Below are 15,774 nucleotides of genomic sequence, written 5' to 3' on the forward strand. Positions count from 1 at the left end.
TCCGTTACGGCTTTTTGTAACCGATCTCGACTGGAATTGAAGCCGCGTCCTACCTTTGACCCCTCCTCCAATCCACACGTAGTCACGTTGGCGTCGGACGTGGTGACGAGAGCAGCAATATGGCTGCGCCCAGGAGTGACATTTATGTAAAGAGATGTTTATAGATCTGATGTAAGCATCAGGCACGAACCATGCTTCTTCTCCTCGCCCTGCGCTCGGGCCTGGCACACAGCAGAGCCCAAGCCCTACGCTTCACTCACACAGCAGGAGGCAAGGTGACTGCTTATAGGCCTGTGTACATGGGTGCACTCTGGAATCTGCATGGATATTAGTATTTGTTATGTGCTGCGTATTGTTGTTACTATGTCGTGTGTTCTGCATGGCTATTAGTAGGCCCCCCTCCCTACTAATTGCCATGCAGAACACATGGGGGGTTGTCGCGCGTGCTGTGTGGCTGTCAGTAGGGGGATCACGCGTGCTGCGTGGCTGTCAGCAGGGGGATCACGCGTGCTGCGTGGCTGTCAGCAGGGGGATCACGCGTGCTGCGTGGCTGTCAGCAGGGGGATCACGCGTGCTGCGTGGCTGTCAGCAGGGGGATCACTCGTGCTGCGTGGCTGTCAGCAGGGGGATCACGCGTGCTGCGTGGCTGTCAGCAGGGGGATCACGCGTGCTGCGTGGCTGTCAGCAGGGGGATCACGCGTGCTGCGTGGCTGTCAGCAGGGGGATCACGCGTGCTGCGTGGCTGTCAGCAGGGGGATCACGCGTGCTGCGTGGCTGTCAGCAGGGGGATCACGCGTGCTGCGTGGCTGTCAGCAGGGGGATCACGCGTGCTGCGTGGCTGTCAGCAGGGGGATCACGCGTGCTGCGTGGCTGTCAGCAGGGGGATCACGCGTGCTGCGTGGCTGTCAGCAGGGGGATCACGCGTGCTGCGTGGCTGTCAGCAGGGGGATCACGCGTGCTGCGTGGCTGTCAGCAGGGGGATCACGCGTGCTGCGTGGCTGTCAGTAGGGGGATCACGCGTGCTGGTCAGTAGGGGGATCACGCGTGCTGGTCGGTAGGGGGATCACGCGTGCTGCGTGGCTGTCAGTAGGGGGATCACGCGTGCTGCGTGGCTGTCAGTAGGGGGATCACGCGTGCTGCGTGGCTGTCAGTAGGGGGATCACGCGTGCTGCGTGGCTGTCAGTAGGGGGATCACGCGTGCTGCGTGGCTGTCAGTAGGGGGATCACGCGTGCTGCGTGGCTGTCAGTAGGGGGATCACGCGTGCTGCGTGGCTGTCAGTAGGGGGATCACGCGTGCTGCGTGGCTGTCAGTAGGGGGATCACGCGTGCTGCGTGGCTGTCAGTAGTGGGATCACGCGTGCTGCGTGGCTGTCAGTAGTGGGATCACGCGTGCTGCGTGGCTGTCAGTAGGGGGATCACGCGTGCTGCGTGGCTGTCAGTAGGGGGATCACGGGCGCTGCGTGGCTGTCAGTAGGGGGATCACGGGCGCTGCGTGGCTGTCAGTAGGGGGATCACGGGCGCTGCGTGGCTGTCAGTAGGGGGATCACGGGCGCTGCGTGGCTGTCAGTAGGGGGATCACGGGCGCTGCATGGCTGTCAGTAGGGGGATCACGGGCGCTGCGTGGCTGTCAGTAGGGGGATCACGGGCGCTGCGTGGCAGTTAGGAGGATCACGCTCGCTGCGTGGCTGTTAGTAGTAGGGGGATCACGCGTGCTGTGTGTCTGGGGTCACACGGGCTGCATGGCTGTTAGTATGGGGGTCACTCACTGCTTGGCTGTTAGCAGGGGGGCATGCATGCTGCATGGCTGCTAGTGGTGGGTCAGCCACATGGGCCACCCGGTTATTAGTAAGCAGTGGGGAGGGGGTCAAGTAGGCTGTCTGGCTGTTGTATGTGGTGGGGGGGTCAAACAGACTGCTTGACTGTTAGTACCGGGGTTAAGTACAAAAGGGGTCATTCCGAGTTGATCGCTAGCTGACGTTGTTCGCAGCACAGCGATCAGTGAAAAAAATGGCTAATCTGCGCATGCATATGCACTGCAATGCGCACGTGCGACGTACGGGTACAAAGAGCATTGTGGTTTTGCACAGGTTCTAGCAAAGCTTTTAGTCGCACGCCCGAATGCAGGAAGATTGACATGAAGTGGGCGTTTCTGGGTGTCAACCAACCATTTTCAGGGAGTGCTTAGAAAAACGCAGGCGTGTCAGGAAAAACGCAGGCGTGGCTGGGCGTTCGCTAGGCGGTTGTGTGACGTCAAAAGCCGTCCCTCGTCGTTAGAATCATCGCACACGGGGGGGGGGGGTAGTTCCAAGTTGATGGCAGGAGGAAATTTTTTAGCAGTTGGGCAAAACCATGTGCACTGCAGGGGGGGCAGATATAACATTTGCAGAGAGAGTTAGATTTGGGTGGGGGTTTTTTTGTTTCTGTGCAGTGTAAATACTGGCTGCTTTATTTTTACACTGCAATTTAGATTGCAGATTGAACTCACCATACCCAAATCTAACTCTCTCTGCAAATGTTATATCTGCCTCCCCTGCAGTGCACATGGGCCCTCATTTTTCTTCGCATTGGTGCGATTTTCCGCTAATTGCGCATGCGCAATGTTCGCACTGTGGCTGCGTCAAGTAAATTTGCTAAGAAGTTTGGTATTTTACTCACGGCATTACAAGGTTTTTTTCTTCGTTCTGGTGATCGGAGTGTGATTGACAGGAAGTGGGTGTTTCTGGGCGGAAACTGACCGTTTTATGGGTGTGTGTGAAAAAACGCTGCAGTTTCTGGGAAAAACGCGGGAGTGGCTGGAGAAACGGGGGAGTGTCTGGGCGAACGCTGGGTGTGTTTGTGACGTCAAACCAGGAACGAAACTGACTGAACTGATCGCAGTGGCAGAGTAAGTGTCGAGCTACTCAGAAACTGCTAAGAAATTTCTATTCGCAATTTTGAGAATCTTTCGTTCGCAATTCTGCTATGCTAAGATTCACTCCCAGTAGGCGGCGGCTTAGCGTGTGCAATGCTGCTAAAAGCAGCTTGCGAGCGAACAACTTGGAATGAGGGCCATGGTTTTGCCCAACTGCTAAAAAATTTCCTCTTGCGATCAACTTGGAATTACCCCCACGGAGAGTAACTACAGGGCTGGTCTTGTTCTGCACAAAATTATTTTGCAGGCTCTCTGCTGCACAGGCGTTTGCACTTCTGCAAAGCCAAAATACACTCCTCAGTGGGGAGCGGCAATGCGTTTGCATGGCTGCTAAAAGTAGCTAGCGAGCGATCAGCTCGGAATGACCCCCAAAGTACTTTCAGTTGAAAGTTGTTACGTAACTTGTCAGTTTTGTGAGTTGTATTTGTCAGTGCTGATTTGTAAAAGATGAAAAACTAACTATGCATTTTAATGAGATCCATTTTAACTCTTGTTTTGCATTGGTAATGCATTAATAAGAAAAAAAACAGCTTGAGCTTTTGCATGTTAAAAATGCAACATATTATAAAGAAAGTTTTTTTTGTGTGTGTTTTTTTAAGAAAAAAAATTATCCATATTCAAATCAATGATTAAACATTTCCAGCATGATTTAAGTACATGTAAAATCACTTTGGGGTATCCAGTTAGAAGCGTTCCATTTTCGGACAATTAAAACGCCCTATGGTCATCATCTCAGTATCCAATTAGAGGCAGAAAACGGACCAGCGATTGTGCGATAACACATGGGATCCGGGATAAGCTCCTGATCCCATGTGCTATCATGGCTCCGGCTACCGCGTATTGTGGAAGCATAATCCCTGATAGGTGCCGACATCGGGTTGGAGCCGCATCGGGGCTAATAGTGTGCCCTTTGAATTGGTGTACTCTCTGTACATATCTGTCAGTGTAAATGTAGTAGCTGAAGCCATCCCTGTGTCATTAACCTGTGATCATAACATAGCATTTATATACAGTAAAACATTGACATAAATAGTTTGATTATAAGCAGAATAGTTTCTTCATATCCCTCACAGTGGGACCTGTTCTGTACTGAAGCCCATGTCACATACAGAGGAAGCGCACATTATGTTAGGATATAGTTTGTGGCTCGCTGAATTACTCTGCAGGGTTTGACCTGTTATTTTTCATTATTACAGCAGAACAGCATTCAGTGGAAGCATGCAATACAGAGAAGGTGGAAGAGCAGCGTGGTATCCGAGACGATAGCTCCATCCAGGGCTGCAGTGGGCTCTGTTCCAAACTCCGCTGCAGATCGTATCGTTGGACGTTGGCTCCTGGCATGTAGCGGCATGGTAGCTGGCGCTGTAATCCTGGGGGGAGTAACTAGGTGAGGAATTCATTTTGCGGGAGGATCTTTATATGTCGCCTATTGTAAGTTATTTTAGGGACAGCAAAACGGTCACCTACATTATGTTGATCGCTACTCTGGAACCGCAATCTTCAGCTGCCAACTTGTTAACTGTACTCCCAGTACTATCTGTATTTGGAATATGGCTCAGTCTACAACATATAGAGTATTTCAGCCATCTATGGCTCAATCTACAATGTATATATTATTTAATCCATGTATGGCTAAATGGGTCTGGGACTCAGGGTCGACAACAAAAAGGTCGACACACCTTTGGTCGACGCCAATTGGTCGACACACCTTAGGTCGACATGGACAAAAGGTCGACAGGAACAAGGTCGACGTGGAAAAAGGTCGACATGAGTTTTTTATGTTTTTTTTTGGTGTCGTTTTCTTCGTAGAGTGACCAGGAACCCCAATTAGTGCACCGCGTCCCCTCGCATGGCTCGCTTCGCTCACCATGCTTCGGGCATGGTGCCTTCGCTCCGCTACCGCTTCGCTCGGCACAGATTACCGTTCCAATCGTAGTCCACGTGGATCGTTAAGTATGAAAAGGTTCCAAAAAAGAAAAAAATCGTGACAAAAACTCATGTCAACCTTTTTCCATGTCGACCTTGTTCCTGTCGACCTTTTGTCCATGTCGACCTTTTGTCCATGTCGACCTAAGGTGTCGACCAATTGACGTCGACCTAAGGTGTGTCGACCTTTTTGTTGTCGACCTGGAGTCCGGATACCTGGCTAAATATACAGTGTATAGAGTATTTCATCCAAGCATGGCTCAATCTACAATGTATAAAGTATTTTATCCATATATTTTCCATCGCGATATAATGTAAAATGATACATCTTCTCCTTTTTTGATATTTCATAGGTTAACTGAATCTGGACTCTCAATGGTTGATTGGCACCTGGTAAAAGAGATGAAGCCCCCGGGATCTCGGGAAGAATGGGAAGCAGAGTTTCAGAAGTACCAGCAGTTCCCAGAATTCAAAATGTAAGATGTGCCGATATGTTGCTTCATGGTCTATATTAAATAAGAACCACTTGGCCCATCTAGTCTGCCCCTGTACATGCACACACTTACACACTAGGGTTAATTAGCCAATTAATCTACCAGTATATGTTTGGATTGCGGGAGGAAATCGGAATACCTGGAGGAAACTCGCACAAGTATGGAGAGAATATACAAACTCCACACAGTGAAGGCAAACCCATGAACTCAGTGCTGTGGGGCAGTATTCAAATAGTGAAATTCCATCACTGAAGGCCTGCCCCCAGCTGTGAATGCCACATTTTGCATTATTGGACATTGTAGTGGGGGGGCATGACGTCATGATTTCCCGCAGATTGCATCATTAAGCCCCTGGTGCGCACATTTCATTGGAGAAGTAAGTGGGATCTGGGAAGCTGGTCTTCTCCCTCTCTCTTGAGAGAGTGTGCCCAAAATATTGAGTCTCTCGGATATTTCGGGAGGGTAGGCAAGATTGGCTTTGACTGGTACATGTAATTATTTATTTATATTTCCTAAATTTATTCTGTTTCAGTTTGAATCGCGACATGACGCTGAATGAGTTCAAGTTCATTTGGTACATGGAGTATTCGCATCGCATGTGGGGTCGAGCTGTGGGCCTGGCTTACATTTTGCCGACCATCTACTTCTGGAGAAAAGGCTGGTTTAACCGGGGCATGAAAGGCCGCGTTTTGGGCCTCTGTGGCTTCGTCTTCTTCCAGGTAACCATTTATGACCCGAGAGGAACAAAATATCTGCAGCCCTGTCAGAGAAAATTAGCGCTCCTTTCAAAACCCGACTTTCCAATCCGTATATATCTTCCCACAGGGTCTTCTGGGCTGGTACATGGTGAAGAGCGGTTTAGAAGAGAAACCAGATTCCTATGATGTTCCACGTGTCAGTCAGTACCGCCTGGCCGCGCATTTAGGCTCGGCGCTAGTCCTGTACTGCGCGAGTCTTTGGACAGGCTTGTCTCTTCTGCTCCCAAAACATAAGGTACAACAAAATTGTTCTGTGTTCCATCATTCTGTCAGTCAACACTAATGCTCATCGTTTCCTTAGTCTACTTTTTTGTTTCTCTATCGTCCTAGTGGATGCTGGGGTTCCTGAAAGGACCATGGGGAATAGCGGCTCCGCAGGAGACAGGGCACAAAAAGTAAAGCTTTAGGATCAGGTGGTGTGCACTGGCTCCTCCCCCTATGACCCTCCTCCAAGCCTCAGTTAGATTTTTGTGCCCGGCCGAGAAGGGTGCAATCTAGGTGGCTCTCCTAAAGAGCTGCTTAGAAAAGTTTAGCTTAGGTTTTTTATTTTACAGTGAGTCCTGCTGGCAACAGGATCACTGCAACGAGGGACTTAGGGGAGAAGAAGTGAACTCACCTGCGTGCAGGATGGATTGGCTTCTTGGCTACTGGACATTAGCTCCAGAGGGACGATCACAGGTACAGCCTGGATGGTCACCGGAGCCTCGCCGCCGGCCCCCTTGCAGATGCTGAAACGAGAAGAGGTCCAGAATCGGCGGCAGAAGACTCCTCAGTCTTCTTAAGGTAGCGCACAGCACTGCAGCTGTGCGCCATTTTCCTCTCAGCACACTTCACACGGCAGTCACTGAGGGTGCAGGGCGCTGGGAGGGGGGCGCCCTGGGAGGCAAATGAAAACCTTTTTTGGCTAAAAATACCTCACATATAGCCTCCGGGGGCTATATGGAGATATTTAACCCCTGCCAGAATCCGTTAAGAGCGGGAGACGAGGCCGCCGAAAAAGGGGCGGGGCCTATCTCCTCAGCACACAGCGCCATTTTCCCTCACAGAAAGGCTGGAGGGAAGGCTCCCAAGCTCTCCCCTGCACTGCACTACAGAAACAGGGTTAAAACAGAGAGGGGGGGCACTAATTTGGCGTTAGAAATATATAAAAAAGATGCTATAAGGGAAAACACTTATATAAGGTTGTCCCTATATAATTATAGCGTTTTTGGTGTGTGCTGGCAAACTCTCCCTCTGTCTCTCCAAAGGGCTAGTGGGTCCTGTCCTCTATCAGAGCATTCCCTGTGTGTGTGCTGTGTGTCGGTACGTGTGTGTCGACATGTATGAGGACGATGTTGGTGAGGAGGCGGAGCAATTGCCTGTAATGGTGATGTCACTCTCTAGGGAGTCGACACCGGAATGGATGGCTTATTTAGGGAATTACGTGATAATGTCAACACGCGCCAAGGTCGGTTGACGACATGAGACGGCCGACAAACAATTAGTACCGGTCCAGACGTCTCAAAAACACCGTCAGGGGTTTTAAAACGCCCGTTTACTTTAGTCGGTCGACACAGACACAGACAGGGACACTGAATCCAGTGTCGACGGTGAATAAACAAACGTATTCCTTATTAGGGCCACACGTTAAGGGCAATGAAGGAGGTGTTACATATTTCTGATACTACAAGTACCACAAAAGAGGGTATTATGTGGGATGTGAAAAAACTACCGTAGTTTTTCCTGAATCAGATAAATTAAATGAAGTGTGTGATGATGCGTGGGTTCCCCCCGATAGAAAATATGGGCGGTATACCCTTTCCCGCCAGAAGTTAGGGCGCGTTGGGAAACACCCCTTAGGGTGGATAAGGCGCTCACACGCTTATCAGAACAAGTGGCGGTACCGTCTATAGATAGGGCCGTCCTCAAGGAGCCAGCTGACAGGAGGCTGGAAAAATATCATAAAAAGTATATACACACATACTGGTGTTATACTGCGACCAGCGATCGCCTCAGCCTGGATGTGCAGAGCTGGGGTGGCTTGGTCGGATTCCCTGACTAAAAATATTGATACCCTTGACAGGGACAGTATTTTATTGACTATAGAGCATTTAAAGGATGTATTTCTATATATGCGAGATGCACAGAGGGATATTTGCACTCTGGCATCAAGAGTAAGTGCGATGTCCATATCTGCCAGAAGATGTTTATGGACACGACAGTGGTCAGGTGATGCAGATTCCAAACGGCACAAAGGTGTATTGCCGTATAAAGGAAGAGGAGTTATTTGGGGTCGGTCCATCGGACCTGGTGGCCACGGCAACTGCTGGAAAATCCACCGTTTTTACCCTAAGTCACATCTCTGCAGAAAAAGACACCGTCTTTTCAGCTTCAGTCCTTTCGTCCCTATAAGAGTCATATCTGCCCAGGGATAGAGGAAAGGGAAGAAGACTGCAGCAGGCAGCCCATTCCCAGGAACAGAAGCGTTCCAACCCTTCTGACAAGCTCTCAGCATGACGCTGAGACCGTACAGGACCCCTGGATCCTACAAGTAGTATCCCAGGGGTACAGTTTGGAATGTCGAGACGTTTCCCCTGCGCAGGCTCCTGAAGGCTGCTTTACCAAGGTCTCCCTCCGACAAGGAGGCAGTATGGGAAAAATTCACGAGCTGTATTCCCAGCAGGTGATAATTAAATTACCCCTCCTACAACAAGAAAAGGGGTATTATTCCACACTATATTGTGGTACTGAAGCCAGAAGGCTAGGTGAGACCTATTCTAAATCTAAAAAAATTTGAACACTTACAAAGGTTCAAATCAAGATGGAGTCACTCAGAGCAGTGATAACGAACCGGGAAGAAGGGGACTATCTGGTGTCCCGAGACATCAGGGATGCTTACCTCCATGTCCCAAATTTGCCCTTATCACTAAGGGTACCTCAGGTTCGTGGTACAGAACTGTCACTATCAGTTTCAGACGCTGCCGTTTGGATTGTCTACGGCACCCCGGGTCTTTACCAAGGTAATGGCCGAAATGATGGTTCTTCTTCGAAGAAAAGGCGTCTTAATTATCCCTTACTTGGACGATCTCCTGATAAGGGCAAAGTCCAGGGAACAGTTGGAGGTCGGAGTAGCACTATCTCGGATACTGTTACAACAGCAGGGGTGGATTCTAAAGATTCCAAAATCGCAGCTGATCCCGACAACAAGTCTCCTGTGCTTATGGATGATTCTGGACACAGTCCAGAAAAAGGTGTTTCTCCCGGAAGAGAAAGCCAGGGAGTTATCCGAGCTAGTCAGGAACCTCCTAAAATCAGTGCATCATTGCACAAGGGCCATGGTAAAAAAATGGTGACTTCCTTCGAAGCAATTCCAGTCGGCAGATTTCATGCAAGAGCTTTTCAGTGGGATCTGCTGGACAAATGGTTCGGATCGCATCTTCAGATGCATCAGCGGATAACCCTATATCCAAGGACAAGGGTGTCTCTCCTGTGGTGGTTACAGAGTGCTCATCTTCTAGAGGGCCGCAGATTCGGCATTCAGTTTTGGATGTTGGTGACCACGGAGGCCAGCCCGAGAGGCTGGGGAGCAGTCACACAAGGAAAAAATTTCCAGGGAGTGTGATCAAGTCTGGAGATTTTTCTCCACATAAATATAGCTAAGGGTAAATTTATAATGCTCTAAGCTTAGCAAGACCTCTGCTTCAAGGTCAGCCGGTATTGATCCAGTGGGATAAAACATCACGGCAGTCGCCCACGTAAATAGACAGGGCGGCACAAGAAGCAGGAGGGCAGTGGCAAAAACTGCAAGGACTTTTCGCTGGGCGGAAAATCATGTGATAGCACTGTCAGCAGTGTTTCATTCCGGGAATGGAAACTGGGAAGCAGACTTCCTCAGTAGGCACGACCTCCACCCGGCAGAGTGGGAACTTCATGGGGAAGTTTTCCACATAATTGTAAACCGTTGGGAATTACCAAAGGTGGACATGATGGCGTCCCGTCTGAACAAAAAACGGGACAGGTATTGCGCCAGGTTAAGAGACCCTCAGGCAATAGCTGTGGACGTTCTGGTAACACCGTGGGTGTACCAGTCGGTGTATGTGTTCCATCCTCTGCTTTTCATACCTAAGGTACTGAGAATTATAAGACGTAGAGGAGTAAGAACTATACTCATGGCTCCGGATTGGCCAAGAAGGACTTGGTACCCGGAACTTCAAGAGATGCTCACAGAGGACTTATGGCCTCTGCCGCTAAGAAGGGACTTGTTTCAGCAAGTACCATGTCTGTTCCAAGACTTACCGCAGCTGCGTTTGACGGCATGGCGGTGGAACGCCGGATCCTAAGGGAAAAGGCATTCAGGAAGAGGTCATTCCTACCCTGGTCAAAGCCAGAAAGGAGGTGACCGCACAACATTATCACCACATGTGGTGAAAATATGTTGCGTGGTGTGAGGCCAGGAAGGCCCCACGAAGAAATTTAAACTCGGTCGATTCCTGCATTTCTTGCAAACAGGAGTGTCTATGGGCCTCAAATTGGGGTCCGTTAAGGTTCAAATTTCGGCCCTGTCGATTTTTCTTCCAGAAAGAAGTGGCTTCAGTTCCTGAAGTCCAGAAGTTTGTCAAGGGAGTATTGCATATACAACCCCCTTTTGTGCCTCCAGTGGCACTGTGGGATCTCAACGTAGTTCTGGGATTCCTCAAAACACATTGGTTTAAAACCAGTCAAATCTGTGGATTTGAAGCATCTCACATGAAAAGTGAACATGCTCTTGGACCTGGCCTGGACCAGGCGAGTGTCAAATTGGTGGTTTTTTTCTCAAAAAAGCCCATATCTGTTTGTCCATTCGGACAGGGCAGAGCTGCGGACTCGTCCCCAGTTCTCTCCCTAAGGTGGTGTCAGTGTTTCACCTGAACCAGCTTATTGTGGTGTCTTGCGCCTACTAGGGACTTGGAGGACTCCAAGTTGCTAGATGTGGTCAGGGCCCTGAAAATATAGGTTCCAGGACGGCTGGAGTCAGGAAAACTGACTTGCTGTTATCCTGTATGCACCCAACAAACTGGGTGCTCTTGCTTTTAAGCAGACTTTTGCTAGTTGGATGTGTAATACAATTCAGCTTGCACATTCTGTGGCAGGCCTGCCACAGCCAAAATATGTAAATGCCCATTCCACAAGGAAGGTGGGTTCATCTTGGGCGGCTGCCCGAGGGGTCTCGGCTTTACAACTTTGCCGAGCGGCTATTTAGTCAGGGGCAAACACGTTTGTAAAATCCTACAAATTTGATATCCTGGCTAAGGAGGACCTGGAGTTCTCTCATTCGGTGCTGCAGAGTCATCCGCACTCTCCCGCCCGTTTGGGAGCTTTGGTATAATCCCCATGGTCCTTTCAGGAACCCCTGCATCCACTAGGACGATAGAGAAAATAAGAATTTACTTACCGATAATTCTATTTCTCGGAGTCCGTAGTGGATGCTGGGCGCCCATCCCAAGTGCGGATTATCTGCATTACTTGTACATAGTTACAAAAATCGGGTTATCATTGTTGTGAGCCATCTTTTCAGAGGCTCCGCTGTTATCATACTGTTAACTGGGTTCAGATCACAGGTTGTACAGTGTGATTGGTGTGGCTGGTATGAGTCTTACCCGGGATTCATAAATCCTTCCTTATTGTGTACGCTCGTCCGGGCACAGTACCTAACTGAGGCTTGGAGGAGGGTCATAGGGGGAGGAGCCAGTGCACACCACCTGATCCTAAAGCTTTACTTTTTGTGCCCTGTCTCCTGCGGAGCCGCTATTCCCCATGGTCCTTTCAGGAACCCCAGCATCCACTACGGACTCCGAGAAATAGAATTATCGGTAAGTAAATTCTTATTTTTTAATACATTAAATGTATACACTGTGGATACAGAAATTAGGCCTGAACCAATATACAGTGCCTCAGTGATGTCACTATTTCCGGATGAATCCATGGAGAGACTCTTGGGGTTCAGCTCACGCGATAGCTGCGACGTCTATCCTGTTGATAGCATTATGAATGTTGTAGTCCTTTTTTATACTCGCAACCAATTCTTACTTTTCTGGATAGATGCCTGAAACTATGCAGCTGCTAAAGCTGAGGAAATTCACACACTGGACCACAGGCCTCGTCTTCCTTACAGCACTCTCAGGTACTTGAGTCCCGTATGACCATTCCATAACCGCGTTAAGAGAAAACTGTATACGTGGCAATTATTAGGGGCTATTCTATTGTTTGTTTGAGTTTAGCTCCTGTGTAAAGTGACCGGGAGCTATACAATTGTTTGTGTGACCGGCCCCGAAGCTGCACTTATAGCAGATTTCTGCTTGCACCCTCCCGAGGTGAATGTAGAAATCCACAAAAAGTAAGGCTTGGGGGCTAGTCGTGAGTGCTGAGCGCGCCGTAACTGCAGTGCGCACAGTACTTTCCATGTCAGAAGATGCTTAACGCGGCTAATCCCGTGCATTAGGTTGCGAGAAAGGGGCTGTCACTGGAATTAGCACTTGGCCCCTGAGCTAAATTCCTAACCAGCAACTGAATCGCCCCCATAGAGTGGGAAATGTTTTCATGAACTTGGGGAATTTGCTTGTAGACCTTTCATGGACGTTGTTACTTTTATATGATTAGCCCACAGAGTCTCAAACGCGGCCCTCAAGGCACCCCAGCAGTCCAGGTTTTAGGTATATCCAAGGCTCAGTACAGTTGATTAAATCAAATTGACTGAAGTACTAATTAAGTCACCTGTGGCCAAGCATGGATATGCTTAAAACCTGGACCGTTGGGGTGCCTTGAGGACCGCGTTTGAGGACCTCTGGATTAACCTTCTCTTTGGATGCAGACATGTGGCTGAATGTTATTGCCTGCGATGTGCAGGAGCCAGTACGAGTACGGCAAGATAGTCACTAGATTTAAAGCGGCAATTAGTTTAAAACGAAACCAAGTCTGTTTTGCCTTTTAAACAAATTGCCGCTTTAAATCTATTTAGTATATTGTCAATGTATTACATTGTTCCCACAATTCTCTAGCATTTCTCATTTGGCCCTTAGCAGGGGTTTACTACGATATGCCGGCGGTCGGGCTCCCGGCGACCAGCATACCGGCGCCGGGAGCCCGACCGCCGGCTTACCGACAGTGTGGCGAGCGCAAATGAGCCCCTTGCGGGCTCGCTGCGCTCGCCGCGCTACGGGCACGGTGGCCACACTATTTTATTCTCCCTCCAGGGGGGTCGTGTACCCCACGAGGGAGAATAAGTGTCGGTATTCCGGCTGTCGGGATCCCGGTGCCGGTATACTGTGCGCCGGGATCCCGTCAGTCGGCATACAGAAGACCACCCCTTAGCAGTTAGGGTCATTGTTCTTGCTGTATAGTCGAAATCAAATATGGAAGAGTTATTACCATTATTCTTTGTTGTGTCCACATCTCCATGACAACTGCCAAAACCTTTACATTTTCCCCCACACAGGTGCCTTTGTCGCAGGACTGGACGCTGGTCTCGTTTACAACTCCTTCCCTAAGATGGGGGAGCGCTGGATCCCAGATGACCTTCTTGCCTTCTCCCCAAAGTTAAAAAACATCTTCGAAAACCCCACAACCGTACAGTTTGATCACCGCATCCTTGTGAGTAACACTGCGCAATGCAAAACACAGAATATAGAACCGTGTTTTCCGTTCGTTCTAACTGTCCCGCATATTAGACGTGTGATAATGTGTTGTGTGTCTCTTTTCAGGGGATCAGCGCGGTAGCAGCCGTCACCGGACTATATTACTACTCCCGGAAGGTCCCTCTGCCTCGTAGAGCCAGGTTGGCTGTAAACTCCCTGATTGCTGTGGCTTATTTACAGGTAGCCCCCTAGATTTCTCATCGTTGTGCTTTATGTAGTTTATCCTATATAATAAAAGGCTAACGCTGCTCCTCACCTCTATGGGGGGAATTCAAGTGTTTTGCTCGCCGGCGGCCACTAGGTGGCGCCCTGACGGAGCAATTCATGTGTTGCTCCATCTGGGCACACACAGCCGTTGGCGCTGACAGTACTCTGATGTTGTTCCGTCATTTTGACGAGTTAACTAGTAACATTAGAATTTTTACAAAAAACTGTGTCCCTTCTTATATTGCAGGGAAGAAGTAAAAAGAAAGTATTACTGCTAAGTTGTTGGTTTTTTTTTTTTTGGGGGGGGGGTTTAAATGTCTGACTTTCCTGTTTTTTATTATTCTTTTTTTTTAATATAAGGTCTATATTTCCATAATGAGTCATTTTATTTTTGTGTCACAAGATTAAAAAAAAAAAAAAGTGCATTCATTGTCTATGTAGAACAGTATAAGATGACTGTTTACTATTGGTCATTACACCAGTGCATTAAGGGCCTGATTTAGAGATGTACGTAAACCCAATGGTTATGTACATCTCCAGTGCTTGTGGCTCTGCGCTTGCGCAGAACGAGTCCTGTATGATCGCTCGCAGTCCCCCCTTAACTGCATCATGATTGCTATGCTGCGGCAACTGGGACCGTGTCACCCCCGGCCAGGCTCTGTGTCTTTGGATGCAGAAGAGTTCCGGCAGCAAGTCTGAGTAAGCCTAGGCTTATTCAGCTGGCCAAGGGCTGCGGCCGATGGTCACGATGATGATGCTGCATCTTCGTTCGCAGCACTTAAGTGAGCGCTCCATGCAGGGGGTAGTCTCTTTCCTACAGATGTCTCCCGCTGCACTAAAATATATGAGCATCACTCACTGCTTCCATCTCTGAATCAGGCTGTAACTGACACATATGCCGCCTGGCAACCAGACTGATCACTCTGTTTCTTTTCCCGCAGGTTACACTGGGCATATGCACTCTGCTCTTGTATGTCCCTACGCCTCTAGCAGCTACTCACCAGTCCGGCTCGCTTGCGCTCCTCAGTATGGCTATCTGGCTCATGAATGAATTGAGGCGGCTACCAAAATAGCGACTTTCACAAAATCCGTAGTCGCCGCAATGGGAGTCCTGTATAGTAAATAAGTTTGAGTATTGCAAAAAAAAATAAAAAAATAAAAATTAATAACTTTGCTACGTATATACTTATATACGTATATATTTCCTAAAATATAATAATGTATTTGTACATACTTTCTTTTTATTGTATTTGTTTTCCAAATTGCTTTTATAAATGTGTTTTCATATATAAAAAGAATCTACCAATCTCTGAAAAACGGTCTCTGTCTGTAAATACAGATCATGTTAAAATAAATCTGCCGAACATTTGCAAAATCTTGAAATTCCAAGAACAACGGGACTTTTCCTGCTGATCAGCTTAAATCCTGTAATTCTATAGGATAATGCATTGCGGCCCCTATAATGGGGATATAAAGGTATAAAACACAAGGCTGCATATCACAGAACTAATTCCGTCTGTTTACATATATTAATTGTTTACAGTATGTTTTATATAGTTGTTAAATAGTAATATTTTGACATTTTTAATTACACATGCATTAAATGTTATCTTTTCTTTCCTTTTCTTTAAAATAAAAAAATACAAATAATCTGAAAATCAAATACCTACTGTCCTATTACCCACCTGTTTCTTAGGAGATCTTGTCTAGGTTACATGAAACCTATATTACATGACGTGTGTATGTTTTATAATGAGCACATATTGGGGGTCATTCCGAGATGATCATAGCTGTGCTAAATTTAGCACAGCTACGATCATTCACACTGA

At 48.2% G+C, this 15,774-nt stretch overlaps 1 protein-coding gene across 2 annotated transcripts; it reads left to right on the top strand.

Annotated features, from left to right (window-relative positions):
- The first annotated feature begins 30 nt into the window (after positions 1-30).
- Positions 31-15,262, top strand: LOC135056738 (cytochrome c oxidase assembly protein COX15 homolog). Of its 2 annotated transcripts, none has more exons than XM_063962258.1 (9): positions 31-275; positions 4,108-4,298; positions 5,191-5,313; positions 5,864-6,050; positions 6,157-6,324; positions 12,147-12,228; positions 13,540-13,694; positions 13,805-13,918; positions 14,887-15,262. In XM_063962258.1, the coding sequence occupies exons 1-9, from the start codon at positions 192-194 to the stop codon at positions 15,016-15,018; spliced, it is 1,236 nt and encodes a 411-aa protein (XP_063818328.1). In that variant the 5' UTR covers positions 31-191; the 3' UTR covers positions 15,019-15,262. The 2 variants fall into 2 exon arrangements, with proteins under 2 accessions (XP_063818328.1, XP_063818329.1); XM_063962259.1 differs by having other exon boundaries at positions 4,111-4,298.
- The last annotated feature ends 512 nt before the right edge of the window (positions 15,263-15,774 follow it).

The sequence above is a fragment of the Pseudophryne corroboree genome, chromosome 3 (assembly GCF_028390025.1).
Source record: "Pseudophryne corroboree isolate aPseCor3 chromosome 3, aPseCor3.hap2, whole genome shotgun sequence".
NCBI classification, from domain to species: Eukaryota; Metazoa; Chordata; class Amphibia; order Anura; family Myobatrachidae; genus Pseudophryne; species Pseudophryne corroboree.